This window comes from Pygocentrus nattereri, chromosome 4 (genome assembly GCF_015220715.1).
Source record: "Pygocentrus nattereri isolate fPygNat1 chromosome 4, fPygNat1.pri, whole genome shotgun sequence".
Lineage (NCBI taxonomy): Eukaryota > Metazoa > Chordata > Actinopteri > Characiformes > Serrasalmidae > Pygocentrus > Pygocentrus nattereri.
In genome coordinates this window covers 26,416,273-26,443,958 of record NC_051214.1, presented here as the reverse complement: position 1 = coordinate 26,443,958, position 27,686 = coordinate 26,416,273, and the positions used below count along the sequence as shown (strand labels likewise).

Here is a 27,686-nt window from a genome sequence, read left to right as displayed (position 1 = left end):
GAAAGGCCAGGGGTGACGTTCCACAGAAGGAGGCTCTCTCAGAACAGCTAGATAAAGGAGTTGCTTTACCAACATGTTCATGTTACTAACAGTGAATGGAAGTTAGTAGCCAATGATTAGCATGTCACGTTCATGAGGCTAACTAGTAATTGCTTGTTCTCACTGTTAGTAACTTTATATTTAAGTATGTTATATTAATGTCCAGTAGGAATGACCCTTGGACAATCTTGCGTTTTGGCTTAGGCCAGTCTAACCATAATACCCCAGAACTCTTCTTCTTCCTAAGCACTGCAGTGCTCAGATTCTCAGCCACTTTGGCCCTGGACTAGATCATTACAAATGCTCAAAAAGGTCTACAAGTACTATGGTACATATATACACTATGTAGCATGTATATGTACCATCCACTATGTATATGTACATACACTGATCAGGCATAACATTATGACCGCCTCCTTGTTCCTACACTCACAGAGCAGGTACTATTCGGGTGGTGGATCATTCTCAGCACTGCAGTAACACTGACGTGGTGGTGGTGACGTTAGTGTGTGTTGTGCTGGCACGAGTGGATCAGACGCAGCAGTGCTGCTGGAGTTTTTAAAACACTCTGTCCTCTCACTGTCCACTCTATTAGACATTACTACCTTGCTGATCCACCTTGTAGATGTAAAGTCAGAGACGAGAGCTTGTCTGCTGCTGCACAGTTTGTCTTGGTCATCCTCTAGTCCTTGGTCATCAGTGGTCACACGGTGCTGCCCACAGGACACTGTTGGCTGGATATTTTTGGTTGTTGGACTATTCTCAGGCCAGCAGTGACACAGAGTTGTTTAAAAACTCCAGCAGCACTGCTGTGCCTGATCCACTCAGACCAGCACAACACACACTAACACACCACCACCACATCAGTGATACTGTAGTGCTGAGAATGATCCACCACCCAAATAGTACCTGCTCTGTGAGGGTCCATGGGGGTCCTGACCACTGAAGAACAGGGTAAAAGGGGGCTAACAAAGTATCAGAGAAACAGATGGATTACAGTCTGTAACTGTAGAAGTACAAAGAGCACATATATAGGAGCTGATCAAATGTACAATGAGTGCAGAAACAAGGTCATGATGTTATGCCTGATCAGTGTATACAATTCAAAAGTGTGGAATTACTGTTCAAAAGAAACATTTTCTGGTGGAGGTTTGCACTGGAGATGAGAGGAATGAAGGTCAGTGGAGATAAGACGGACTACATGTGTGTGAATGAGAGGGAGGCAGGTGGAAAGGTGAAGATGCAAGGAGTAGAGGTCATAAAGTTGGTTGACATCAAATATCTTGGGTCAACCATCCAGAGCAATGGACAGTGTAGAAAAGAGGTGAAGAAGAGGGTGCAGGCAGGATGGAGTGGGTGGAGACGGGTGTCAGGGCTGATGTGTGACAGAAGGATAGCAGCAAGAGTGAAAGGGAAGGTTTACAAGACAGTAGTGTGTCCTGCTATGATGTATGGTTTGGAGACTGGGGCTCTGTCTAAAAGACAGGAGGCTGAGCTGGAGGTGGCGGAGATGAAGATGCTGAGATTTTCGTTGGGAGTGACAAGGATGGACAAGATTAGAAATGAACAGATCAGAGGGACAGTGAAGGTGGAGCAGTTTGGAGCTAAAGCCAGAGAGGCCAGATTGAGATGGTTTGGACATGTGTTGAGGAGGAATAGTGGATATATTGGGCAAAGAATGTTGGAGATGGAGCTGCCGGGTAGAAGGAGAAGAGGTAGACCTCAGAGAAGGTTTATGGATGTAGTGAAGGTGGACATGGAGATGGTTGGTGTGAAAGTAGAGGAGGCAATGAATAGGGCAAGATGGAGGTAGGTGATCCGCTGTGGCGACCCCTAAAGGGAGCAGCCGAAAGAAGAAGAAGATTGCCAGCCTAGCCATCATATCTGGTAGCATAACCAAGTGTTTCCCATAGCCTGAGGTCAGATTTGAAGGTCCCAAAAGGTTTTTTAATGGGATTTAGATCTGACCGTTTTGGAACAGCACAGAGTTTTGTCCTGAAAATCCCTTTTTTTCTTCTTTTCCCACCAGGATATTTCACTCCAAAATGGCCTGTTATTCCCCTGATATTATGACATGTTTGTATTCCAAAAATTTCTGCAAGCAGATGGTGTGTTTTATGATTCTTCTGCACACTGCTCGTCTGTTACTGGAATTAAGTGTGTTTGTGGGGTGAACTGGTTGGTGTAGTGTAGTGGATAACACCTCTGCCTTCTACACTGTAGACAGGGTTCAATCCCCACCTGGATAAACACCCTACACTATACCAATAAGAGTCCTTGGGCAAGACTCCTAACACCACCTTTGCCTCCCTGTGTAAAAATAATCAAACTGTAAGTTGCTCTGCATAAGAGCGTCAGCCAAATGCTGTAAATGTTAACGGTTATGGGACCAAATAACATTCTGCTATTACAAACCCCATTTCTGGAAAAGCTGGGACATTTTGCAAAATGTAGCAAAAAATAAGAATGTGACTCTCTTGAACCTTTATTTAACTGACAAATGCAGAAAGAAATGATTCTTAATTTGTATTTTGTAAATGTAAACAAGTTTTGAATTTGAGGCCTGCAAAAACACTGGGATGGCTGCAAAATAAGACTGAAACCTTTACTGAACATTCAAGTTACACCGTTTCCACAGTAACACTGTGCACAATAACAAGTTCCAACATTCAACAATAAAAAAAGGACATTTCCCAACACAAGATTACAAAGAATTTAGGTCCTTCTCCATCTATCAAACATAATACTGGAAAAAGATTCAGGGAATGAGGAGAAATCTCAGTGCGTGTAGGGCAAGGCTGGAAACCACTACTGAATGTGTGAAACCTTCAAGCCCTCAGACGGCACTGCGTCAGGAACTGTCACAGAAATGTGTTAAACACAGTTACATGAACTCGGGAGCACAAGTTTTCAGAAAACCACTGTTACTTACCACAGTCCACCTCTGCATCAAGAAATGCAACACGAACATATATTAAGCAAGAAGAAAGCCATCAGTTCTATGCAGAACTGCTGTGGTCAGATGAGTCCACATTTCAGCTTGTTCTTGGGAAAGATGGATGTCGAGATCTTCAGGCCAAAGGTGAAAGGAACCATCCACACTTTTAAGGTCCAAAAGCCATCAACTGTCATGGTATGAAGGTGCATCAATTGCCGTACCAGTGAGCATATTGGGATTTTAGAGACATATTCTGCCTTCAAGACGATGTCATTTTTATGGGAAGTGCATGCAAGACAACCTCATCCTATATGTGCTACAACAGCATGGCTTCATAAGCACAGAGGGTATGTGCTTGACTGGCCTGCCTGCAGTCCAGACCTGTCTCCTACTGAAAATGTATGGGCCATCATAAAGAGGAGAATCAGACAACGATGACGACTGCTGAGCAGCTGAAGTCTTGCATTAAGCAAGAATGGGTGAAATTTCCACTTTGAAAACTGTAACGATTTGATTTGCATCCTCAGTTCCCAAACGATTAAAAAGTCTTACTAAATGAGAAGGTGATGTACCACAGTAGGAAACAGGCCTCTGTCCCACCTTGTTTGGAGTGTTTGCAAGCATCAAATTCAAAACGTGTATATTTTTACTATTAGAGTGAAGTTGGTCAGGCCACACTATTTTTTAGTGATTTAAATAAAGGTTGAAGAGAATGAAAAAGATCAGATTCTTGTTCTTATTGCATTTACATTACAGAACTTTTCCAGAAATGGGGTTTGTAATTCGCCCTTTTCAGTCTGTTCAAGGGGACGATGCGATGTGTTATTACTGAATAATAGGCAGTAATAAACAGAGCCAGAAGGTGATTTGAGACGGAGAGAAAGTGCTGAAGGGGTTCTTCTCTCTGTAAGTGCTCATATGAGTTGTGTTACTGGTCTTGAGCTTTGTTACTCTTGATTATAATGAGCCACATTGCCATGGAAACGTTTCATTAGTTACCGTGTCAACAGACACGAAAACAAGCTCTACACTAGCCACCTACTGCTGTCACTCATAGTAAACCTACCCTGCAGTTTTAAAAGTCATTGTCAGTAAAACTTGACTGCACAATTCCTGAAGGGGTTAGAAGTTTAAAGGCTTCCTGAAATAAAGGGAAAGTCTGAAATTCCTGGTTGAATCAGGAATCAGACTATGGGCTCCAGACGGACTGACTATCATAATAACATCATAACTCGCTGAATAAACAGGGATAGAGGCAGTGTCTAAAACCCCTGCTCCTCTACAGCACCGAGCGAGAGCGCTGTGGCTCTGGAGCAATGGGGGGTGGGGTGGGGGGTAATCTCGGATTACCTGCGATTCCACGTCCACAGCGGGCTCCCGCTGCTTCATGTAGAAGAAGTCCGGTCTCCTGCCGTTGGCGAGCGGCGACGGGGTGTCCACTCTGTTCAGCATGCCCTTCTCGATGAGCAGCAGCAGGCCGCCGGATGCCACGATCACGGCGAAAGTGAGCACGGAGGGCAGAACGGCCGAGTGTCGACCGGAGCTGAGCATCGAGCGGCTCCGAGTCACGCTAACCCGCTTCAGCCCGCTCTCCGGCTTCCGAGGCGGCATGGCGAAGCCGAGTCCCGTCCTCCGTCTTGATGTCTTTGTGCGTATTGAGGTTTTGTTTTCTGGTTTCTTTGTTCTCTCCACGGAAAGAAGGCGGCCAGACTAACGCATACCCATTCCGTCTCTCGTCCGCAAGAGTTTTCAGTTCTTCCAAAAAACTATTGGGGAGCTGTGTATCATGGGAAATGTAGTTGTTCCCCCAACTGGGGGGCGGAGAAAGAAGCAGGACAGACCTCGAGCGGTTGATGAGATGACGTTGAGTTAGAGCAGAAAGAACAGTCAGCTCCCATTGGCTTTCACACCTGATCAATCTCTCTGATATTATTAGGCAATGAACAAATCTTCTGTCAGATTCAAATGAGCAGGACAAGTCAGGACTTCCCAAAAGCAGCTAAGAACATCCTTAAATGGTACAGCGAGTATCAGTGAACACTTCATAGCAGCCGAGAGAGACGATCTTAACACTATACACTGATCACCCATTACATTAAAAACACCTCCTTGTTGTTACACTCAGTGTCAATTTCATCAGCTCCACTTAGAAGTTTGATAATTACAGACTGTAGTCAATCTGTCTCTCTGCATGCTTTGTTAGTCCCCTTTCACCTTGTTCTTCAACGGTAAGGCCGCCCACAGGACCACCACAGAGCAGGTACTATTTGGGTGGTGGATCATTCTCAGCACTGCCAGAACACTGAAATGGTGGTGGTGTGTTAGTGTGTGTTGTGCTGGTCTGAGTGGATCAGACACAGCAGTGCTGCCGGAGTTTTTAAACTCAGCGTCACTGCTGGACTGAGAATCGTCCACCAACTAAAATATCCAGCCAACGGCGTCCTGTGACCACTGATGAAGGACCAGAGAATGACCAACGCAAACTGTGCAGCAGCAGATGAGCTACTGAGTCTAACTTTACATCTACATGGTGGACTGACAAGGTAGGGGTGTCTAATAGAGTGGACAGTGAGTGGACAGTGTTTAAATACCCCACAACACTTCTGTGTCTGATCCATGCAACACACACTAACATACCACCACTACATCACTGTCACTGCAGTGCTGAGAATGATCCACCACCCAAATAGTACCTGCTCTGTGAGGGTCCTTTGGGGATCCTGACCATTAGAGAACAGGGTAAAAGGAGGCTCACAAAGTATTCAGAGAAACAGATGGACTACAGATGGTCTAACTGGAAGACTACAAAGCGCTCCTACATGTTAAGTGAAGCTGATAATACGGACACTGCATGTAGATAAGAGTAGGTGGTTTTCATGTTATGGCTAACAGGTGTATACCAGACTTGGAGAGATAACTGCATACTGTGAATCAGAACAGCTGACAAAATGAGGAGCACATATGACGTTTTTACTATTTTATTTTACATTTGGCATTGGTTGCTTATTACAAGTGCAATTCAACAGAGTGAAAGCGTGTTACAGTGTGACTTTACAAAACCGATTAACAAGTTCAGTCATTGTAATGTGAAATTCATTACCAGTGTTCTTTTCAAGTAGTGTCACCATTCTGCTGCTGTAATAAGACAAAAAACAAAAGACAGTAATCTTGTACAGAATTTTCAAAAAGTCCATAAACCCAGCCTTCTTAATGGTATTTTGCTGCAAATTCAATGTGGGTGGAATTGGATGAAGCAGGTATGCTTGTTGTTCTTAAACCGGTCCTCAGGGCGTCCCTGATCATCCACAATCTGTTAGTGCAGGCTGGGTGGGAACAAAAATGTGAACCCTCTGGCAGTAGGGGAAACTGACAGCCAGTTTGTGGCGAGTTCCCTGCTCCAACACACCAACTAAACCTTTAAGGTTGCTGTTTGAGAAGGAAAATCACCAAACTTTGCTGGAATCCGGCCCCTCTGGGATCAGAGTTCCCTCACCTTGCTCTAGTCTCTAGTGTTTCTTGAGCAATGATGCTTCTTTGATAAGCATTAAAACCAAAGAATTTGAATTCATGTATGACATACTCACAACTGCATATCCCCTTACAATGACAAACTCAAAGTATCTTCCTCTTTTTCTCTCAGTACTCACACGCACCTCTTCCGTACTGTCTGTGATCCCGACACACATGCTCTCTTTTTCCAGTTCTAGTGGGACTGAGCGATACTGGAGAAGTACTCCAGCATGTCCTGAATTGTGAAGTCCATTGTGATGCCTGAGCCAGGATAGCAGCGGTTTATCAGCCCCTCAAAGTGCTTGTACTGCCGGATGAACTCATCCTGCATAGAGTGCCACACCACCTAGTGGACAGCAGGAATTACAAGCATTTATATAATTTTTTAATACTTTCGGTGTGTTTTTTGTGGATATAGTCCCTGATACTGAACATAGTCGGCATGCAAGAGTTTTATTTTCTCTACTCTGTACACCAAAGGTACACCCTGATTAGAATAGTGCAATCCTACAATTTGCCAGTGGACCATACTTATTAGGGAGACCAATAAAATTATGACGTTAGGGTATATGGAAAACATCTCTTTTTCTCACCTGTAGAAGACTCTCTTCCTCGCATAGGTGCTTGTCCACCTTCTTGTAGAGGTTGTCCAGGCCTTTCTTCACCTCTTTTCCTGGGTATTCTTTAATCACCTTTCTCAGCTCCTGTTTGTTGAAGGCCAACTGGTAGCTTACCTCCTCTTCCCGCACACCCTGAGCCACTCGCGCTTCGACCCCCTCGAAGAAGTGCTGCAGGACACCCACGCACACATGATAAAGAATGTTGAGAATGAAAGTGCAGCAAATTCTGTTTGCTTTTTTTTTTTTTTGTCAAATGCCAAATCGCTTAAAAATAATGAGGTGCGTTAGCTTTATACACTGCTGGTAGTCAAAAAGAACTGCTCAGATGCACAGAGGTACAATGGCCACAAAAAATATCTAGACACTTGTGCAATACTAAAAAATGTAAGTTACTTTTGTTAGCAAGCAAAATGTCATAGCATTTATTTTAAACAAAGGATTTCAAAGACGTGTCATTTTTTATAGTAAAGTACTCTTTCAAAAGTCGACTAGGGCACTTATTATCATTACTGTTGGAGTAATTTCTTTGCAGACTTCTGCTGGTTTGCATCCAAAAGCCTTCGTACACTTCTGAATTCAAGACTTCATCAATGAACATAAGCTCAGCAACACTGTTGTTTAAAAACAAACAAACAAACAAACAAACTTTAACGTTTCCGCTGCTGTGCTGGTTCTGGCGCTGTATAGCACCTTTTGTGCAGTTGGACTGGAATTCTTCTCCAGGCTCACTCTACACAAATAATCTGTTTGCCACTGTCCAAAAACTGTTTGTCTCAAACAAATATGAAGTAACTTCGAGCCGTTCACTAAAGTTTACCACTGGTCAGTGTCTAAATACTTTTGGCGCCACTGTAAAAATAAACACCACTGGCTATCCCAAGAAACTGCAAGATAACATGCAGTTCATGGGGTGAGGGAGTGGTTTGAGGAGGAGTAAGGCATTCAAATCCCACTGGGAAACTGAGAATATGTTGGGAAATGCGTGGAGGAAATACTGATTTAATCACTATGCATTGTTCATAGACAACACTGAAGTTTGTAGCAGTATGATAGGAACGAGAAGTCTAGAAGGCTAGAAGTATGGCAAGCCTAAAAATATATTTATATATGCATTTATTATGTTCGCTGTACTTTAGTGTACATTAGTGATCATTAAAAAAGTGATGGTTGAGTAATTATTTTACAAACAATTCTATACAAACGTTTGTTTCCCTGCATTCACTTAATTTGAATAACTTTGTTTTTGAGTGCAGTTTCTTATAATGTTGTTGAGAGCATCTTCATAGGATCCTTACATTGAGCTTTTCTAGCGGCTGTCCCAGTGAGTTGATGACGTAAGACTGCAGATGGTCTGTGTATTTGTGCTTGGCTTCTTTTCTCTCCGCCTCCAGGCACGAGATCTTGAGGCGCGACAGAGTGGAGAAGATATGATGGAAATTCTCCATCATCACCACATCACGTGGAGTCTTCTGACTTTCATTGGCCACTTTCTCCACTGCTCCCATCCAAACAGACAGACAGACACCAGTTGGCATTCAAGCATATGAAAGCAGCCAAATGTCTCTGATTGAACTACTGTCATACTGCGGAATGTGCTTTCACTGATTATTGTGCCGTAAAAACATGATCTAAATCACTTGAAGGTCACTGCTTTTTAATATTTTTCTTCTGTTAGAGTCAAACTGAAGTCTAGTCTTGCTGAGTCAGATGTGATCTCATAAGTATGAAAACCATAAGAAATTCTGGTCTAATTGTGGGTGGCAACGTAGACTTATTATGCTGGAAACAAAAATGGCAATTTCCAAAACAATCCAATGCCTTGTAAAGGCAGAGCCTAAAGTAAAGGATGATAGTGTGCTCGTCAGCACTGTCTGACAGACAACAACCCTGCTGTTAGTGCATAGACAAAAGTTAGCATGGCTATAAGGTCCCATCAAAATACACATCTAAGTACCACGTAAATGTGTGTCCTGTGCACAGAGAATACATTACACGCAATTAAAGTAAACATTGTTCTTAAAAAGGAATTAATTATTGAAATGATCAATTACTCTGGATGTTTAAAGAGCTCAGGCTAGAAAAATATGGGGTTGGGTTTTAGGCGGGTGTACCCAAAAAAATACAGGGGAACCTGGGACTCCACCCCCAATAACCCTCTTGGACCCCCTAAATGTCAAAATCGAAGATTCCAGAGGGTCCTTGAAAATAAACTTATGAGATTATGTTGTCTGTTAGGAAAAAATGGACGTTCAACTATAAATTCAAGAAAGGTTTGTTGTTTAGCATCCTTCACCCAAGAAACGGTGAGCTTCTGTCTTTGGTATTCTTTACTAATTAGTGATGCAGTACTAGTCTGCTTCAGTGTGGCAGTGTAGCAAACTGGTTCACTCAAATTGTTCTTTAGTTGGTTCTTTATAGCCTAGCAACTGTAATGTCCAGGACGTCTCTGAAAAACGATACAATATGCCACAGCATGTTTACAAATAATTATAAAGTTAGAAAGAATGAATTGTTGCTTTTTTCGAACTGAACACAAAAAGGCTACGGTGAGTGAGTCCGCCAAACTGGGGCCTAATCCCATTTCTTTTTTTTCCCCCTACCCCTTCATTTCTAGTGTCACCCTAAAACCTTGGAACTGAGTCACAAGGGGTAGTGGTTTAAATCTTGCCCCATGCATTACGGGACAACCCTTAAATGAAAAATAATAATAATAATAAAACCTTGCTTCATTAATGACTGGGTCCGTCGTCAGTGATAGCAGAGAAGGTAAAAGCGACCTCACTGCTGGGCAAGGGGTGAAATGGGAGTGTACCCTTGTTTAAGGTGGATTTCATCACAATCCAACACTAGTAGTTAACAAGTTGGCTGCAGAAGTGTATTCTCAGTGACCGTGAAGTTGAGCTGCAGACACAGAGCTGTACTGAGGCAGTCGTGGGTTACGGGAACCAGCCTTATAAGGTTGCCAGTTTAATCCCCTTAGATGACAGTACATGACAGAGGTGCCCTTGTGCAAGGCACCTAACCCCCAACTGCTCCCCGGGTGCCGTGGTTAGGGCTGCCCAATGATCCGGGCAAGTGTGTGTGTTCACTAGTGTGTATGTGGTGTTTCATTACATGCATGGGTTACAATGTGGAGGTGAAATTTCCCTGTTATGGGACTTATAAAGGTCACTTAACAATAATAATAATAATAATTACAAGATCACATCTGGCCCCACAAGCCTCCTGAAATCTGAAAATCTGAAATCTGTTCGACCATTTGTCTTACCGTTCATGAAGACAGCTCTGATGAGTTTGATGTACGCCTTATCCAGATCACCCCGCCGTTCCGCATTACGAAAAATGGTCTCTGCCAGTTCGGCAAACTCCTCAAAGCTTGTGACGAAGGGCAGGATCCCTACCTTACTCTTCTTAGAAATCTTCACATCTTCCATCTGCTTGATCTGCCCAGACTGAGGACAAAATGCACAAACACAAATTAGCTTCAATTCAAACCTGGAACATGACTGGCTTCTTGAGATATCACCCAGTAACATTAATGACTGTGACAGTGTATATTTAAGTGAACTATGGCACTGCAGACTTCTGCTAAATTACTGCATGTACTGGGTATCTGAATCTCCTCTTACAATGCACTTGTCGAAGTTCCTCTTCACGGTGACCAGGACGTTGCCCAGGGTAGTGCTGAGATAAGAGGCAGGGTCCACGTTCTCAGCTGTCCACACGTGGTGGCTCATCTTCACCAGCATGTAGAGCGAGTTGAAGCTGTCAATCTTATCGCCGAGCGCTATAAGACTGTTCAGCTCTGTCTCAATGCTCTGGAAGATCTTATTCATCATCTGCCGGACCATGTCTTTCCTAAGAGCGATAAAAGGTGAGAAATAGAGAGGTGGAGATTTATGCAGGTAAAAATTAAACAAATGAAAAAGTGTAAAACTATATGTGCTCCTCTGTAGGGCTGTCAACAATGCTATTATGAAAAACTGTTAATGTTGATTTATTACTGTTGAAGCTTTAAAGCTGTACTATGCAAGTTAAAACTGAAAGAAGTAGCATATCTGAACCAGGAGGAAAAAATATGCTAAAATATGGCATCCATATACCACTGTGAGTGCCCCTGTACAGCCTGAAGTAGTCATTTAAAAGGCATTGGGTCAGATTTCACAAGAGTTTTTCAGACCATGTTAACATGCACAGGCTCTTTGAATATCAAAACGTGCCCATAATCATCAGATTCATTTGCACAAAAGCATTTGAAGCACAACTGATGTTGCAAACCATTCTTTCTGCTTCATTTCCACCCAGGGAGATGTTCAAATGCCCAAATATTGCTGTGGCTTTAACTATTTAGATCTCTATAATATATAGAGATAACAGTGCTCTCTAAAACACCTTATAATACTTGTATACTACGCAACGTTGTTACTTTACAGGATTTTTAGGAAACATGGCTTCTACAGTTTACCTGCATCATAAGAAACAGAATGCTTGTTACAGAGGTAGAATTTTAAATGATGGTGGTAAATGGGGGAAAGGAACTGAAGTAGATGAAAAAGACAGGATATGTATACTGTGTTTACATGTTGCCATTGGAAAAAACATTCTGTGCATAGCTCATAGCAATATATGACTGATGGTGGCATGCAGCCATAGAAACGCTGCCACGCTGACAGCATCACCAGCGTCTGGACTTCAGCAATGAAACATTCAATATCTACGGCCAATCCCAAAAAATATCAATATCTGGTTTATTCCTACGCCGCAGTTGCCGTTAAAATTGGGAAAACAGAACGTTCCATTGGCCACTGGAGTATGCTGCTGCTGCTGTTGATGTGGAGACAATTTAATGTCACATTTGCCAGCACAATGTAAACCCAGCGTTAGATTTGTCCAGAAATTGAATAATAATCAAAAGCTTATTTCATTATAGAAATAATGGAGCAGGTTATTTGCAGTGCTTTTTTTATCATTACTATGAAACATTCAGGCTACAAAACCACTGCTAATAAAACAGTCTGCCCCATGATGAAAGACTGTAAGTAGGAAAGATGAGCTCTCACTCACTCTGATGAAATGGAGTGTCTGTGCTCGCTGACTGGTCTGGAGTGGGCTGCGCCATCAGAATCATCTGTGTTTTCTCCCTATTTAAGACCCACAGTACTTGTTTGAGACATGTAAGCAGCTCAAAAACCACAGTTCTGAAGGGCACACACAGTTCAAAAGTACACACAAACCTGAGCCAGAGCTGGCTGCTGCTGCAGCTTAAAGAACTTGCTTATGAAATCCTGCTCAGCAAGACACAGTGGCTCTAACTCGCTGAGCACTTGCTCGAAGATCTACAGACAAACAAAGAAGTCATATACACACCTCATTCCGCCTCAAAAACCTACAGGTCAAAACATATACTGCAGTTGTGCGATTACGGTTATTGGAATCCTACAGGTTAAAAGATATAGGTTTTCTGTCTTAATAATTAAACCTCACCTTGTCAAACTTGGTCCTATCTGCCACGTCCAGGTCAGAGGCAGACATGTTGCCCATGTCGAGCAGAGAGGAGGACTGTGAGCGGCGGCTGTTGGAGCTGCTGACCGCCAGCTTGTTGAGACTGGACGTGGAACCAGTCAGTTTCCCTGAGCTCCCATGCAGGCCTGAGGCAGTGGCAGGTGGAAAACGGAGAACTCAGAGAATTCACAGATACTCCACAGTTACTTCCCATTCTTATACTGACACCTAAACAGACACTGTGCTGCTGTTGTCTACGTGGTCCATCGACATTCCTTAGGCCTTAATGGTCCCTTGCATAAAAAATCTTACACATTTATCTTAAGTTAAAAACTTACAAGAAGAATTTAAACTCAAATTTTGAACCTGTCAAAAAACAATATTTCTGCTATATACATTATGTAGTGCTGTTTCCAAACCAGGTCACTTTTCAGATCAATCAGAATATATCAAACATTCCCCCCCCACTACTAGAGCACAATCTAGTAGTGCATACTGGTAAGCGACTCTGAGGGCGGAGCGTGGCCTTGCCACCCCTGCTGAAAAAAATCCTAGAGGAAACAGTGAATAACTGAAGCTGTAACTTAAACGTGCTGTTTAAAACGCAATTTTTACAATTAAGAATTTTTTACTAATTTTTTTCACCCAATTTTACGTAGCTCATTTAAGGTAAAGGGAAAATTTAAGGCTGAAATTGATGTTTTATGCAAGTGTCACATTTTACATGGGTTAAGGCTCTACTCAGGCTCATCTGACTTCTTTTAAAAGCAGCTTAAAGACATTTTTATTTAAAAAATCCTAAATGGTATAGCGCGACACAGAACATGGCACAGAGGCATTTGATTTAGTAAGGCCTTATATTAAATGTTATAGCAGTCTGCATCTTTTATTAGTTATTTATTTTTCATTTCTGCTATGTATTACATTTTGTCCATGGTTACAGCTTTACTTTTGTAGTACATCAAGATTTTCCCCTAAATAAAAGATTATTATTACATCTATATTTAGAATATAATGTGATTTCAAATCTTTTTTGTGCAGTCTTGGCCAAATACTTGATTAAATGGGAATTTGGCTGAAAAAACAACACTGATATGTTGGTTCACACTCGAATGCTGTGTTTTGACACTTAATTACAATACAGAACTCTGAGAATGAAGTTCTAGGACAGTCCAAATATAATCAGTTTTCGGTAGCCTGCGTAAAACACACACAAAACTCCATAAAGCATATGACAAATGAAACATGAAGTTAGTCTGATCATCATAGACATTTTGTGGGGATGTGCACACAGAAATGTCCAATGAAAGACACATAAGCCATGTGTGTGATGAAGGTGATCTGCTGGCAGAGGTCTGAATAAGATGAATGTGAACCTGTTCTTGTGCATTTGGTGAATTAAGCTGCAAATCAGTACAAGCTCTTCAAGCTTAGTGAAGAGAAGAAAAAAATGGGCTTGTCATTTGAGTTTTGGACGTCAGGAACAGTGTTGTACTGTAATGTAAGACGGGTGTTTTCATACTCTTCCTCTGAGAGAACGTGAAGCATTGTAGGAAATGCGCTGCGTGGGGTGGTGGTACTTACTTTCGGTCTCCTGTTTGAGAGCGCTCTCTTTCCGAGGAAGCGTGGCTGCAGGCCGGTTAGAAAGGCAGGCATCAGAGACAGAGACACGTTAGGCTCTTGACATGCAGCAGGGCTCAGGGGTTAGGGGTTAGAGGTCAGAGGTCACATACTGACATGCACTGCAGTGGCTGAGTTTAGGCTCGCAGGCTTAGTAGCCGCTCAAAAAAACAACAAAATTCACAAGGATTTTGTTTCCTCACATGACAAAGCAAACTCTGAGACTGAAGAAATGCCATCCATCTGCTGGTGTGGTTTGGAATGGCATTGTATTATTAAGGAAAGTCAATATTAAATTAAAGCCATAAACATTGTGCTGAGAAAAGATTCTAAGTATGTCTTGTGACTCGCTACATTGAGAGCAACTGTGCACATATTATTCATACCAAACAAACCAAACCTTCATGCGTTTATTGGGGGCTTCAAATACAGTACTGTGTAAAAGTCAGAGACCAGCCTTTCATTTAGTTAATCTCTGGTCTCTGACTTTATCTATTTCACTGCTGTCGAGAGAAAAAAAAATAAACCTTTTTTTTTTTTCAGTTTTTGACATGAGATGAAAACGCCTGTTGCCATTTATATTGTGTGTAGATATCATCATGAATGGACCAGAAGAATGAGTCCAAAATGATTTGGAAAAAAGTCTGGTTCCATTGACCTACACTACATTAAAAGTAAAGTAGGTTTTTCCCTTCTCCTGTAAGGTCATCATTTTTGGAGATAAAAAGTTTTCTTCTGACAACAGTGATTTATTTATTTGGAAATGTAATTGAGTACAAATATTTAATCAGAATAATACTTCAGTAAAGTACAATCCATCCATCCAGCCATTTTATTGTCCAATATTTGCAAAATGCAATATTGAATTTGAAGCCTGCAACACGTTCCAAAGAAGTTGGGACAGGGGCAATAAAAGACAGGGAAAGTTGAGGAATGCACAAAAATCACTTGGAACATTCCACAGGTGAACAGTTTAATTGGAAACAGGTGAGTGTCATGACTGGGTATAAAGGGAGCATCCCTGAAAGGTTCAGTTATTCACAAGCAAGGATGGGCGAGGTTCACCACTTTGTGAACAATAGTCCAAAAGTTTAAGAACAATGTTTCTCAATGTGCAATTGCAAGGAATTTAGGGATTTCATCATCTACAGTCCATAATATCTTCAAAAGATTCAGAGAATCTGGAGAAATCTCTGCAAGTAAGCGGCAAGACAGAAAACCAACACTGAATGCCCGTGACCTTTGATCCCTCAGGCAGCACTGCATTAAAATCCGACATCATTCTGTAATGGATATTACCACATGGGCTCAGGACACTTCAGAAAACCACTGTCAGTGAACACAGTTCGTCGCTCCATCTACAAGTGCAAGTTAAAACTCTGCCATGCAAAGCAAAAGACATATATCAACAACACCCAGAAACACCGCCGGCTTCTCTGGGCCCGAGCTCATCTGAGATGGACTGACGCGAAGTGGAAAAGTGTCCTGTGGTCTGACGAGTCCACATTTCAAATTTCATTTGGAAATCATGGATGTCGTGTCCTCCGGGCCAAAGAGGCATTATGAAGCGCAAAATACAACAACGGAGACCCCGGACTGTTGAGCAACTGAAGTTGTACATCAAGCAAGAATGGGAAAGAATTCCACCTACAAAGCTTCAACAATTAGTGTCCTCAGTTCCCAAACGCTTATTGAGTGTTGTTAAGAGGAAAGGTGATGTAACACAGTGGTAAACATGCCCCTGTCCCAACTTCTTTGGAATTGGGGTTGTATTTTCCTTCCTTAAGCGAGTGTATTATCATCCAAAAAATGAATAACTTGTACGTAATGGCTGTTTTGACAGGATATTAAAGCAAGGGTGATCTCAGACTTTTGCACAGTGCTGTATGTAAGGGCTATAGGAGTACGAGTTAATGCTAGAATGCTGTTTGAGGTTTCTTTTCATACACTGTACACTGTATTTGAAACATTGTATTTGAGTGCCTTAGTTGTCAAAAATTCCTATCCTAGCCAAATCTCTCCTGAAATTCAGCACCAGCCAGCCTGGGAGTGCGAAGGCAAGTACATGCTTCCTCCGAGACATGTGAAGCCAGCCACTGCATCATTTTGAAATGCTGCTCACACAACTTTATATGGCAGCTGGATGCACTTGGAGGCAAGTGCCCAAGTCTGTGAATGTCAGATGGACAATGCTCAAAACTAGGGGGAACGAAGCCATCCTTTCCATCTAGAGAGCAGCATGGCTAAACCCTCTTGAAAAGTGGTCACTCATGGGCCCTGATTTTGATCATTCTTAAGGCATACAGCCTGGCCACACAGCACATGTCAGGACATTACTATGGCAACAGACCAGGTGATGTTAAAGATGTTTTACATCATTACATAAACACCAAGACATTTTCCAGTGAGAGCTGAATCTTAAAAATGTCTCCCTATTAGAGTTACATTTAAGCTCTCAGTAGGGAGTCATTTCCATTTCAGTCGGTCTGTCCAGTGCTTTTGACATCACCACACTAAACTGTGTTTGTCATTAACAGCATCATCAGAGCAAGTAATGACAAAACTCTGTAATTCCTCATTACTGCAAAAAACAGACACAGAGTCAGACAAATGCAACTGAACAGCATGCTACCAAAAAGACACTGCAACAAGAGGACAAACAGCGAAGAGAGCACACACCACAAACTAGACCCTGAAAACTATTACAAGTATTCGTGAAAAGAAAAAAAGTCTTACCAAACTTTCCCTTCCCTTCCTTTGTAGTTCCCGCCATTTTGATTTTTGCAACCTCGAAGAAATCTTTGATTTCCCTCTCATATAATCGAGTCATGTAGTCAACATAGGTCTGAAAGAAGGAAGGAGAACAGTGACAGGACACAGTACAAATTTAGCTTTACTTATGTGCAAGAAAAAAAAAAGAGCTTGAATTTTGACAGACGCACAAGAATGAATATTCGAATATTCCTTTTGAAATATCAAAAAGCATTTAAAGCTTGTATAATCCTGATTTAGAACGGTATTGGGACTGTTATCTGGAAGTTACTTGGAAGTTATTGGGACAGTGATAATATTTAGTGCTAGGATTCTTTCACATACTTTTTCCTCTTATTTGGGCAACTGTGTGGAACGAAAATGCGGTGAAACAGTTTTTTTAATATTCTTGGCTTTACTGTTTTGTCCTGTAATTTTCTGACAGTCCCTTACATGCAGACGTAAGAAAAAACACAGTGAAGGGGCGTGAGTTAAGGTTTAATCTTTGACAAATAAAATAATATAATAATGAGCATTAAAAGTTGTGGTAGTAGGATATTGTGATCTTCAATTGGGCCACAAAACTGTAAGTGATCTTGCATAAATGTAACAGAATTATGAACATTACACAAACATTAATGTCTGAGAGTTTGTATTTGCTTAGCCTAGCCCTTTGCCTTGTTCTCTGTAGTTGTTTCAGCGGAGGCCATTTGAAAATGTATTTGCCTGATGAATGAGAGCTGAGACATGATTTACTCAAATGTTTTCCCCAGATGAAGCTGAAGTTCAGTTTGAAACCTGATGGTTTTCTGAACATGTCCTACAACGTACACCACACCAAGCAACTTTTTGTATAGATATCTGCCTGCAGCACAGACCATGTATAACCAGTGCAACTGTATTTCTAGAACAATTGTGTTAAATGTGGTATTAAAGTAGGATCACCCAGCGTTTAAAGGTTCAGTAGGGTTTTTGAGTAAGAATATTGTTGGCTTGCTACTGTTTGCATGAAATAAGTTAAGAAATAAATAAATAAATAAACGAATGAATGAAGAACTGTTTTTAAATAGATGGTAATACATTTTTATCATAACAGCAGGCTGTTAGCACAGTAACTCAATTAACCATCACCAAGCACAGGCCTAATGTGGTTACTTATAATTATGAAATTCATATACTATGAGTATTCTATTGTCAATTCTAGTCCTAAAGGCCTGGAGTCCAGCACTAGTGATTGTCCTGCTCAAACAAACATAAATAAACTTTTAACTGTTGAATAAGTGTGTTTGAGCTGGCTTATGACCAAACTGTGTTGGACACCTGCCCTCCAGGACCATGACACTAGTGCTACTAATTTTGGCAAATGGTCCTGTGGTGCTGATGAAGAGCACTTACCCTGGACAGGCCCTCATACTTCTCTCGCTGCGTGTTCTTTAGCCACTCCATCAGTTTGGCGTATCTGAGCAGATCCCTGTGCAGTGGGTTGTGCTTGGGCAGGGTGAGCTCTGCCGTGTGCTGAGACAGTGTTGAGCTCTGATCATGACCCTATACATACGTGCGTGCGTATATACATACACACACACACACACACACACACACACACACACACACACACACACACACACACAAAATGTAAGTGTTCAAGTCTAAGCATAACACAAGCTCAGTATACAAGGACCATGAAGTAAAAACACAAACCCACAATATCCAAAGTCATCACTGTAAGAAATAAGCAGGTCAATGAAATACAATCTTACAGGGATGCTGTTATGATGATATTTAGACAGCCTAAAGCCCAAGCAGTAGTTAGTCTAAACTAACATTCAGCATCTATCACATTTCAGCCTTGTAAGGCACTCAAAGCTTTTCTCACAAGACTTGCAGACGTGCTCTCTTTCCCCAAATCCAACAACGTGCTTTCAGAGCTTCTTCAGCCAGCACTTATTACCTCTATGTATCTACTATTTGTATGGTGTATCAAACAACTAGAGTTATAGCATGCATCAACATTTCTTAAAGGTCTCAATATTTCACCACAACAATACCAGGAGGCATAAAAACACAATCACTGAGCAAAACAGTGCACTCTCTCTCCATTCCACAAGGGGGCGAGATTGAGAGTTAAATTCAGACAGAGCCTGCTGAAGTGAGTTCATGGACTTCTAGGGATCCTGAGATGAAGAACGCACCACATACATGCTTCTGTGGAAACGAAGGCATTCAATGGCAGAAGACTGTTAGTGAAGCAAGTGAAAGACACATGTCAGACTAGCATGGCTGGGTCAAAGAGGGGTGCTAAGGAGGGCGTACTCACAGGGAGTGACAAACAGGACGACCTATAGAATTGAGGGATGGTCATTTTGAAGTGACTGAAGTGGTTGAACTGACAGAGAGCAGAGTAAAGCAAGGTGGCACAGAGAGACAGGACAGGTGACCAATCAGAACAAAAGCAGACCAATCAAAGAACAGAGAAGACCAATCAGAACAGGAGGAGACCAGTCAAAGAAAATAATCATGATCACACTTAGGATATAGAAAACAAGAGAAGAGAAAGGAAAATAAACAACAGCTAAATAGGAAAGAGAACTTGGGGAAATATGTACGCCCTGAGCCTTGCATTTTACATAACATGTCAACATACACAACATGTCAACATTTTTGTGTGTGTGTGTGTGTGTGTGTGTTACCTGCTGTACAAACACATTGTTGAGGTGGTTGGTGAGGCGTCGGGCGAAAATGCCTCTGAGATCATTGAACAGACTCTGCTGCTGCTTCACGGCCGTCAGCTTATCATGACCTAACAGAAACATATCATCGCTGTCAGAACAAAACCTCATCTCTCCAAAAAAGAAATTTTAAGGAGAATGAAAAAACATTCTTAACTTTTAATGGATTTCATTTTGGACCATTTCTGTTTGTTTGATTTTTATTTGTCATGAAATTTAGACACAATGTAAGAAGCAGCTGGTAATTATGTTAAAAAAAGGACCAAAATGGAAAAACAAGGCTTTGTTCCAATGCTGTTGACATGCACACACACATCCTACTTCACTGCCATCAAATGTTTATCAGAAACTTTATGGACAGTTCAATCCTTAATGTCAGTCTAACATTCAAGGCATGAAAGGTATTCACATATGCAGTTAGTCAATTTTAATACATCATCATATGCATCCACGTTTTTTTTATTTTATTTTCTAAGTGAAAATAAGTTAACATCATATACAGAGAACATGTTTACATATTTAAAGCACAATTACTGTTCATTTGCCAAACATAACATATTGGGAAATGTGGCCTGAGCAAAAGTTACAGGACGTTTAATGTTTTCTATTTTCATTTTAGTTGTAGACTAAACATTTTAGGCTTGTTAAATGTAAATAATGTGTTAACGTATTATTTTCACTTCCACAAAACATTTAATTTGACCAATTGAATTTGACAAAACATTTAATTTGACCATCTGTTTGCAGTAAACACTATTTCCGCACATTGTATTGCAGCTTAACATCTCACACACCTGGACGGAGTGCTACATTCATGCACTGCAGCAGAGCCTCTGAGGCGTTGATGCAAGCCTCGATGCCTTTAGGAGTCGACAGGTCTCCCTCTTGCAGAGCTCTTATATGCCCTTTAGACAGATCCATGTAATTCTGCAGAGAAAGCAATAAACAAAAAAAGACAGAACCATACAGTTAAAGAAATAGCTTGGAGAAAAAGTTTAATTACACAAAGTTTCCCTTGTATGGTGTTCAAAACTAGTTTTTGCTAAAGATAATCTGAATTTACAGTCATGTTTTCCTCCATAATGATGTTATGCTTAAGGTACTAAATTTCAACAAATTTTTTGTGCAATTTACAACAAACTAAACTTCGCCTGCAGTCTGTCACACCAGATGAGCATAGCCCAGCACAAGAGCCAGTCAGACTGCACACTGCTGAATTGCACCTCCTCATGAAGGAACCCTGCTGCAAATAACAACAAGAGCCAAGAACTGTGCAATGATTTAGGCACACAGTTTTTACACAGTGCTAACTGACATGGAATAAGCTGTGATGCGTTTAGCTGCATTAGCCTCAAAACTCCACCACAAAAAAAAAAAAAAAAAAAAAAAAAAAAAAAAAAAACTAACTTCAGACACAAAGCATGTCATGGCTGATTGACTACTTTTGGCAAACGCTGTGTAGATGTGACTTCGTTCTAAACTATTCCATCACAGCTACAACCATAACCATGATTTATTTCACTCAGCCTAATTGTCAAATGGTTTGGCTGAACCACCCTCCCCCCACCCCCAACAAAAGGTTCCTCAGTGCTCCTTAATTACTTACTTTATATATTTTAATATTGTTGATGTTACTTCAATAAGACTAATATCACATCTATTATTAATTCTATGTTTGTTTTTTGTTTTTTTTGCTTTCTAGTTTTTTTTAATGCTTTGGCAACACTGTACTCACAACACTTATTCCAATAAATCTACTTTGAATTTGCTCCTCACCACTAGGAACTGGATCTCGTCCAGCAGTTTGCTGTTGTTTGTGTTGCTGATCTGAATGAGTCGGTTGCTCTGTGAGATCTGGTCCATCTGCTCCTTGACACTCTGCAGCATCTCCTCGTAACTCAGCAGTTTGGCCTCAATGGTGTCCACTTCAGTCAGAGCCTCATCCAGCAGCTGCATAAGAATGTTTACCTGCTTCTCTGATGCCATGATTGACTGGATGTTTGCCTGGAAGACAGGTTTGGAAAAGGCAGGAGAACCAGGATGGGGAGTGGGGAGGAAGAGAGATTTTTTTTTCCTCTTTAGAATTTGAATTGAATTAAAAACGTATTGTTGTGCATCGAGTCTAGTTCTATGGAAAGAAAACAACCTGCTTCACATTTTTACCATTTCTTGTAAGTAAAAAGACCAAGTTGAAAGCGCAGATTCAAGCCACAAGATAAATAAAATGAATGATTTGTTACATAACTAACTATAAAAGTAGTTGCGTGTAAAGTAATCAATAAATAACTGTTCTACATGAACCAAATACATCTCAAAATGATAATAATGACAATTATTGACTTTGTAAAAACAGCGGTTTACAAAAACCACTGGATCCCATGCAATGGATCATTACAGGTTATCCTATGCGGACGTAATAACTCCCTTATAAAAAATTGCCGGCTTCAGCTCAAAGTGTCGGCACTCACCCCATCCAGGACCTGCAGCTCCCGGGAGAGTTTCTCTGCGAAGGCCTCAGCATTGGAGATGGCGTATTCACACACCTCCATCATGTTCTCAATGTCCTGCTCCTCCCGAGCATTCAGCTCCTGGTAGTCATCCAGAGTATCCTCGTCACCCCCGGCAACACTCTGGCTCTCACCGCTGGGTACTGACTCTGAGGAGGAAACGTGATGAGTTATGGATGTGAGGCAGAATGTCTAAGGCGCTACTTCCCTTCTTACACGCACACACACAAAAGCAAATCACCAGTGGGGTGAACACAAAATGCACTGGAGCAGAATATGTTTGTTTCATCCAATAGCAATCAGATGAATGAGATGTTCCAGGTAATCTGCTTTTTGAAAAGCCATTTTAGAAGAAGAAAAAAACAAGGCTCAGTGATGACCTGATGCATCTCAACATATTTTCCAGCCTTCAGAGTTTTTAAATGTCGTTTTTTTCGTGTATTGTGTGCTCCTAAAGTAAGACACAGTGCAAAAGTTACTTTCCATATGTTTCTAAGTGACACAGAACATAACAGGAAAAACTGCAGCTGTGCTACTATTTTATGGACAGGTCTAATAACATAAGAATACATGTAATCATTACTCTCGAGACAATTTTATTGTGTGTCTATAAACGTTTCTATAAATTATTTCTCCCCGTCAGGTAAGGTAAATGAACAGAACCAACTATAATTAGTATTACCTTTGACATCTCACTTTAGAAGCATGCCTTTCACAAATAGAAAAAAAAAAAACAAAACTGCATTTAAAAGCTCTGATTGGCACTAGAAAAGATGCGTTTTTTTTTTTCCTCAAAAGATGTACTTTTTTCTTTAAGATCTTTTGCAGCTATTTTATTGCTTGCTTTTTGATTTTCTCCTCAATTTTGTCCTTGACCTGCTACCTAGGTATCTTTTCAAACTGCCAATAATGCCTCATCACAGGACAGGTCAATGCTCTTCTACAATTTCTGTTATGGATGGCTATGGTAAGGAAGGCTGAGGCACTGCCGAGGGTCAAACTTACAACGTCAGGGTGAATGCCTTGTTGGTAGTGCCGCTCAGGAGCGCCTCAAAATATCACTCCCACCTCTTCTTTGATCAAATATACACAGACAAAACTTATGCATAAGAATGCATATCAGTATCCACACCCACACACACACACACACACACACACACACACACACACACACTGCACACAGTCTGGAAGGGCTGCATGATTAAATGGAAAACATGTTTTTTTGCCTCAAAATTTAGATTACAATTTTTACTAAAATTATATATTACAACACCAGTTTCCTTCCTACAATTATAACCTTATATTTGTTCACCAGTTAAGTTCTTACACTGCATAACTTGCAATGCATGTATGATAGCACTAATAAAGAACTAGTTAATACAGAACCATATTTAACAAATATATTATTTATGCTTTTGTTTATATAATATAGAAACAAAACATTTAATTAAATTGTTTTTTTAAGAAGGAGGGGTTACAAGCTATCAGCATTCAGGTGTGCATCGTTTAAAGAAAGGTAGCTGACATGAACCTACATGAGCAGGACCTCACAAATGCATAGACACATTATATGGCGACAAGTTTGTGGACACCCACTCATCCAATGTTTCACCCAAAATCAAGAGTAATGAAAAGGAGTCCCCCCCTCCCTCTGCTGCAGTTACTGTCTCTACTATTTGGGGAAAGATTTACACTAAAGGATGGAGCTCTGCTGTGAGGACCTGATTACATTCAGCAGCAGGAGCACAATTCAGAGCAGGTATCGATGCTGGATGATTAGTTCTGGATCACAAACGCCACGTCAACTCATCCCAAAGGTACTGGCTGGTGCTTCATCACTCTAGAGAGTGCAGTTCCACTGCTCCACAGCAAAAGTCCTTACACTGTAAGGCTCATGTACAGCTGCTACAGAGCATCCTGTTCTATTGTCAATGCATTTCTATTGAGAATACACAAGCTGTGTGTGCATTTGAATTTAATAAGAAGGGGTGTCCACAAATTTTTGGACATATAGTGTATCTCTGTGTGCTCGAAGTGACGCGGCACACTTCTGATCATTGGCTACGGTGAATTAGAGAAACAGGTGCTCAGATTTCTGCACACGTTTTTTGAATTCTAATGCAAAACTGATGCTGTTCTAAATTCAAACACATTGGGAAACAATACAACACTGTTATTTTAATAGAACTATTAATATGCAGCCCTCCAGGCTGGCAGTAAAAAAAACTCTCTTTGCATAGATGAGTCAAACAACTATGCATGTATGAAGGTGAGTTCAAACTGACAAGACAACTTTTAAAGACAAGGCTGAAACTGAATGAGGGAATAAGAAACAGAAAAAAGAAAAATTAAAAGATGAATGAAAATGAAGGAAGGAAAAATCAGGCACAGTACCAACCTTCAGCTTTAGGAAGCTCTGACCAGTGAGAAATTTAGAAAGAAGAGTACAGAAGTTAACAAATATTATAATGTCACTCAGTGAAAGAGATACAGAAAGGGGAGAGAGAGAGCAAGACAGAGATGTTAAATCAGGATATTAACAGAGTTTAATATAAGTACCTAGTTGACTGCATTTATAATCATTTCCTAAGAAAAGTTACATTACATGCAATCATTAGTCACATCATACGAGTTCTGATAACAAAACTCTATATTATTACTACAGTACATAGTAGTAGTTACAAAACATCACCAGTAAAGCAAAATGCGCATGCCATTAATGCTCCAGTGGGTGCAACAGTAAGATCTACCTTCTAGCAGCTGGGCGCTGACATTGACGAACTCTACTTTCTTCCTTAGGTAACGCTGGTTCAGTTTCCAGATGCAGGAAATGAAGGAGTTCTTCTCTGCTGTGCTGCTGGCCACCCAGCGATAAACCTTCTCAAAGTGCAGGTCAAACTCAGGGTTCTCCTACAGGGTGAAAACGAGACAAGAACAGAGAACACTGAGAACATGGAAGTACTGGCAAACACTACATAGCATGTTTCAGACACTTGCGAGGCTGCAATATGAATGTTTAATAATCCTGCTTGTTCACAGTTACGGTTGCATTTTTACCCACTAATACTGAGACATTTTATTTATCACTTCTTCCATTAAGTCCTGATACAAACTTTAAGTCTGAAATTCCACATAAAAGCTCCCACCTTGGTAGCATCTTTGGCATCAACCTCTGCCAAGTCACGGAGCTCCCAGGCCATCTGTCTCTTGTAGAAGTCTCCTTTGTCTGACTTCTTCACCTTCACCACCTTGACCTGTACAGGACGTTCTGTTGTCACTAGAAAACAAGACACAAAACTGTTTTAGCACCAGTTGAAGCCTTTATTGTGCATCTGTGCCACAGCTGTGCTTAGATGATAACAGCTTTGGCCAGTTCCCAAGATTGAAAACCTCAGAATCTCATGTAGGATTAGTTTTTTTGTTAACTGATGTCAAGGTACGTTTCGTCACCTACCTGTGGCACAGAGGAAACAGTTCTTCTTCTTCTTCCCTGCCTTGCAGACGTTGACGATGCTGAGCAGGCGCTCATCATTGGGAGTAAAGATGTCCCTCTGAAGAGCGTGCTTTATGGCAGTCATCCTTCCTCCTAAAAACAGTGCAGAACATCAAGCTGGTATGAGATGTACTAATTCCATATGAAATAAAGAAGCACACTGATGATCTTTTTTCCCATCTGCCTGTTACTTTCGTGTGTTGTTGCATGAATAAAGAATACATAGTAACCATTCAAGGACATTTAATTTGTACCATCACTCCATCAAACACATTCACTAGTGACACTGAATTGAATTTAATGGATTCCAAAAACAATCAGTGGAAAACTCACTGCAACAGAAAGGTAGGGACCATTTTAGTAGACCTGACAGACCCTCTGCTACTGGTTCCCAACTCCTGGCCTGTTTTCCACCTGCACTGGGAGGTACCTCAATATGTGATATGTAACTAAAGCGCAGAGAATTAAACTGGACCGGGCAGGAGGACCAGAGGGAAATGACAGCAGGCTGAGACGGAAAACACCGGTCAGAACTGGTCAGTTACTTCAGCAGGAGAGGGGCGACGCCAGACGTCAGAGGCGGTTTACCTCCATGAAATAGTCTACAGTTTTCATTTGGTGCCACAGTAATGAAAATGTGCCAGCTGTCGAAACGGCTGATAGCGAGCTAACGACAGCCTGCAACAAGCAACCTCTCGGACATCTCGGGCGTTAACTTACTGATTTACAAATTCTCTGCAATGTCCTCTCCAAGGTCTGTCACTTCTCAACGCTACATAACTGCACAGATATCACTGCTGACCACCCAAAAGAATGTATGCCTGGTTAACGTTTGAAATTTAGGCCTTTCTAACGTTACAGCCGACACGGGAAAGGCCGAGCACTTGCGACCGCTGTGAAAACCGCGAACAACTGCGAAAAACCGAAAACATCTTACCTCAAAATAGACCTGCTCGGAGAAGATGTTAAACTACAAACGCGTCTCCTTTAATTTACGAATATATCCACATTTACGTGTTAAAGTGCGCTAATGTCAGTGTCCATTTTCCAGCCACAGCCCAATAACACACAGGACCACAACAACAGCTTGGTTTCCGCTTCATTCAGCGTTACTGAACTCCCGGGCTTTACTGCAGCACCACCTACCGGCCTGGAGCGAATGCGAGCGGCGCAGTTACTAATAGCAAACAATTACACTTCACAAAAAACACGAACGACGAGCACGAAGGAGGTTTGTACATTATTTCTGTACAATTAAATTAAGATGTAAACAGTCATGTAGAGTGGTTTTGGTTTGGTGTGAAATGCTCTAGCCTAGAGAAACACACCGAGTCAGAATTCTTCAGTGATGGTGATGGGAACCAGACGTCTGTTTTATGCCTCTAAAATCCACATCACAGAAAGTTATTCCATGAACTGGCTAAGAAATACACGGCCTTATACCTTAGATATGGTCGTTTTGAGATCAACTTCGAGCCTAAAATGTGTTTGTTCAAATCCATGCAAGGTGCCACTATTTTATCATTATCAGCATTACATTTACAACTAAGGTTAGACGTGTAGAGTTACTGGCCACTTCAGACAATAAATAAAATGGCTATGTTTGTGTTCTAGGCTTTGTGACCTCTGGTTCCTATCACCACCACTGTAAACACATCCGAGTCATTAAGTTATGCAATACATAATTTCACATCAGACCACCACTGACTTTGTGCACATCTCAGCCCTGGACTTATGCAGAAATCTTAAGAAATCAGTAGAATGTTCGTTTAAAGGCTTCATGTATTTGCTCATGCCACATTCAACAAATAAAATATGTATAAAAATGTAGAGGCCCATGAACACTAAGTTAGCATGTAACATGCAGCTTTAAGCAGTTTCTAAAGCAATCATGTTTTCTCCTGAGTACTTTAGCTTTTTGGTCTCGTCAAAAGAGTATGTGAAGAAAAGTGACAGTGTGTTTTCCTGACAGCTGAGGGT

At 41.2% G+C, this 27,686-nt stretch overlaps 2 protein-coding genes across 7 annotated transcripts in view; both read right to left on the bottom strand.

The window, feature by feature from the left end:
• The window catches only part of chst14 (carbohydrate (N-acetylgalactosamine 4-0) sulfotransferase 14), a 21,957-nt gene extending 16,945 nt beyond the window's left edge, over window positions 1-5,012 (bottom strand). Inside the window, exon 1 of the mRNA XM_017688157.2 lies at window positions 4,328-5,012. Within this exon, the coding sequence (XP_017543646.1) occupies window positions 4,328-4,588 (261 nt within the window). The 5' untranslated portion in view covers window positions 4,589-5,012. The remainder of the gene's footprint in view (window positions 1-4,327) is intronic.
• A 927-nt stretch (window positions 5,013-5,939) lies between these two features.
• On the bottom strand, window positions 5,940-26,818 carry exoc1 (exocyst complex component 1). Of its 6 annotated transcripts, XM_017688113.2 has the most exons (21): window positions 26,644-26,818; window positions 25,668-25,799; window positions 25,360-25,490; window positions 24,964-25,123; window positions 24,612-24,629; window positions 22,175-22,362; window positions 21,483-21,710; window positions 20,501-20,633; window positions 19,668-19,777; window positions 19,295-19,363; window positions 18,376-18,525; window positions 16,966-17,074; window positions 14,194-14,238; window positions 12,592-12,755; window positions 12,342-12,443; window positions 12,172-12,248; window positions 10,737-10,965; window positions 10,376-10,559; window positions 8,403-8,602; window positions 7,081-7,275; window positions 5,940-6,833 (listed from the first exon to the last, which is right to left on the bottom strand). In XM_017688113.2, exons 2-21 carry the CDS (start codon window positions 25,789-25,791, stop codon window positions 6,681-6,683), a joined length of 2,769 nt encoding a protein of 922 aa, XP_017543602.1. In that variant the 5' UTR covers window positions 25,792-25,799; window positions 26,644-26,818; the 3' UTR covers window positions 5,940-6,680. The 6 variants fall into 6 exon arrangements, with proteins under 6 accessions (XP_017543602.1, XP_017543619.1, XP_017543611.1 ...); XM_017688130.2 differs by lacking the exon at window positions 14,194-14,238; XM_017688122.2 differs by lacking the exon at window positions 24,612-24,629.
• Between the last annotated feature and the right edge of the window lie 868 nt (window positions 26,819-27,686).

Excerpts from the sequence above, each read along its gene's own strand:
- exoc1 (XM_017688113.2), bottom strand. The coding sequence starts at position 25,791 with ATGACTGCCATAAAGCACGCTCTTCAGAGGGACATCTTTACTCCCAAT. Across the intron at positions 25,491-25,667 it reads CTGTTTCCTCTGTGCCACAG|TGACAACAGAACGTCCTGTA; the intron begins GTAGGTGACGAA and ends CTTGTTTTCTAG. Across the intron at positions 10,966-12,171 it reads AGACACTCCATTTCATCAGA|GAAAGACATGGTCCGGCAGA; the intron begins GTGAGTGAGAGC and ends TATCGCTCTTAG.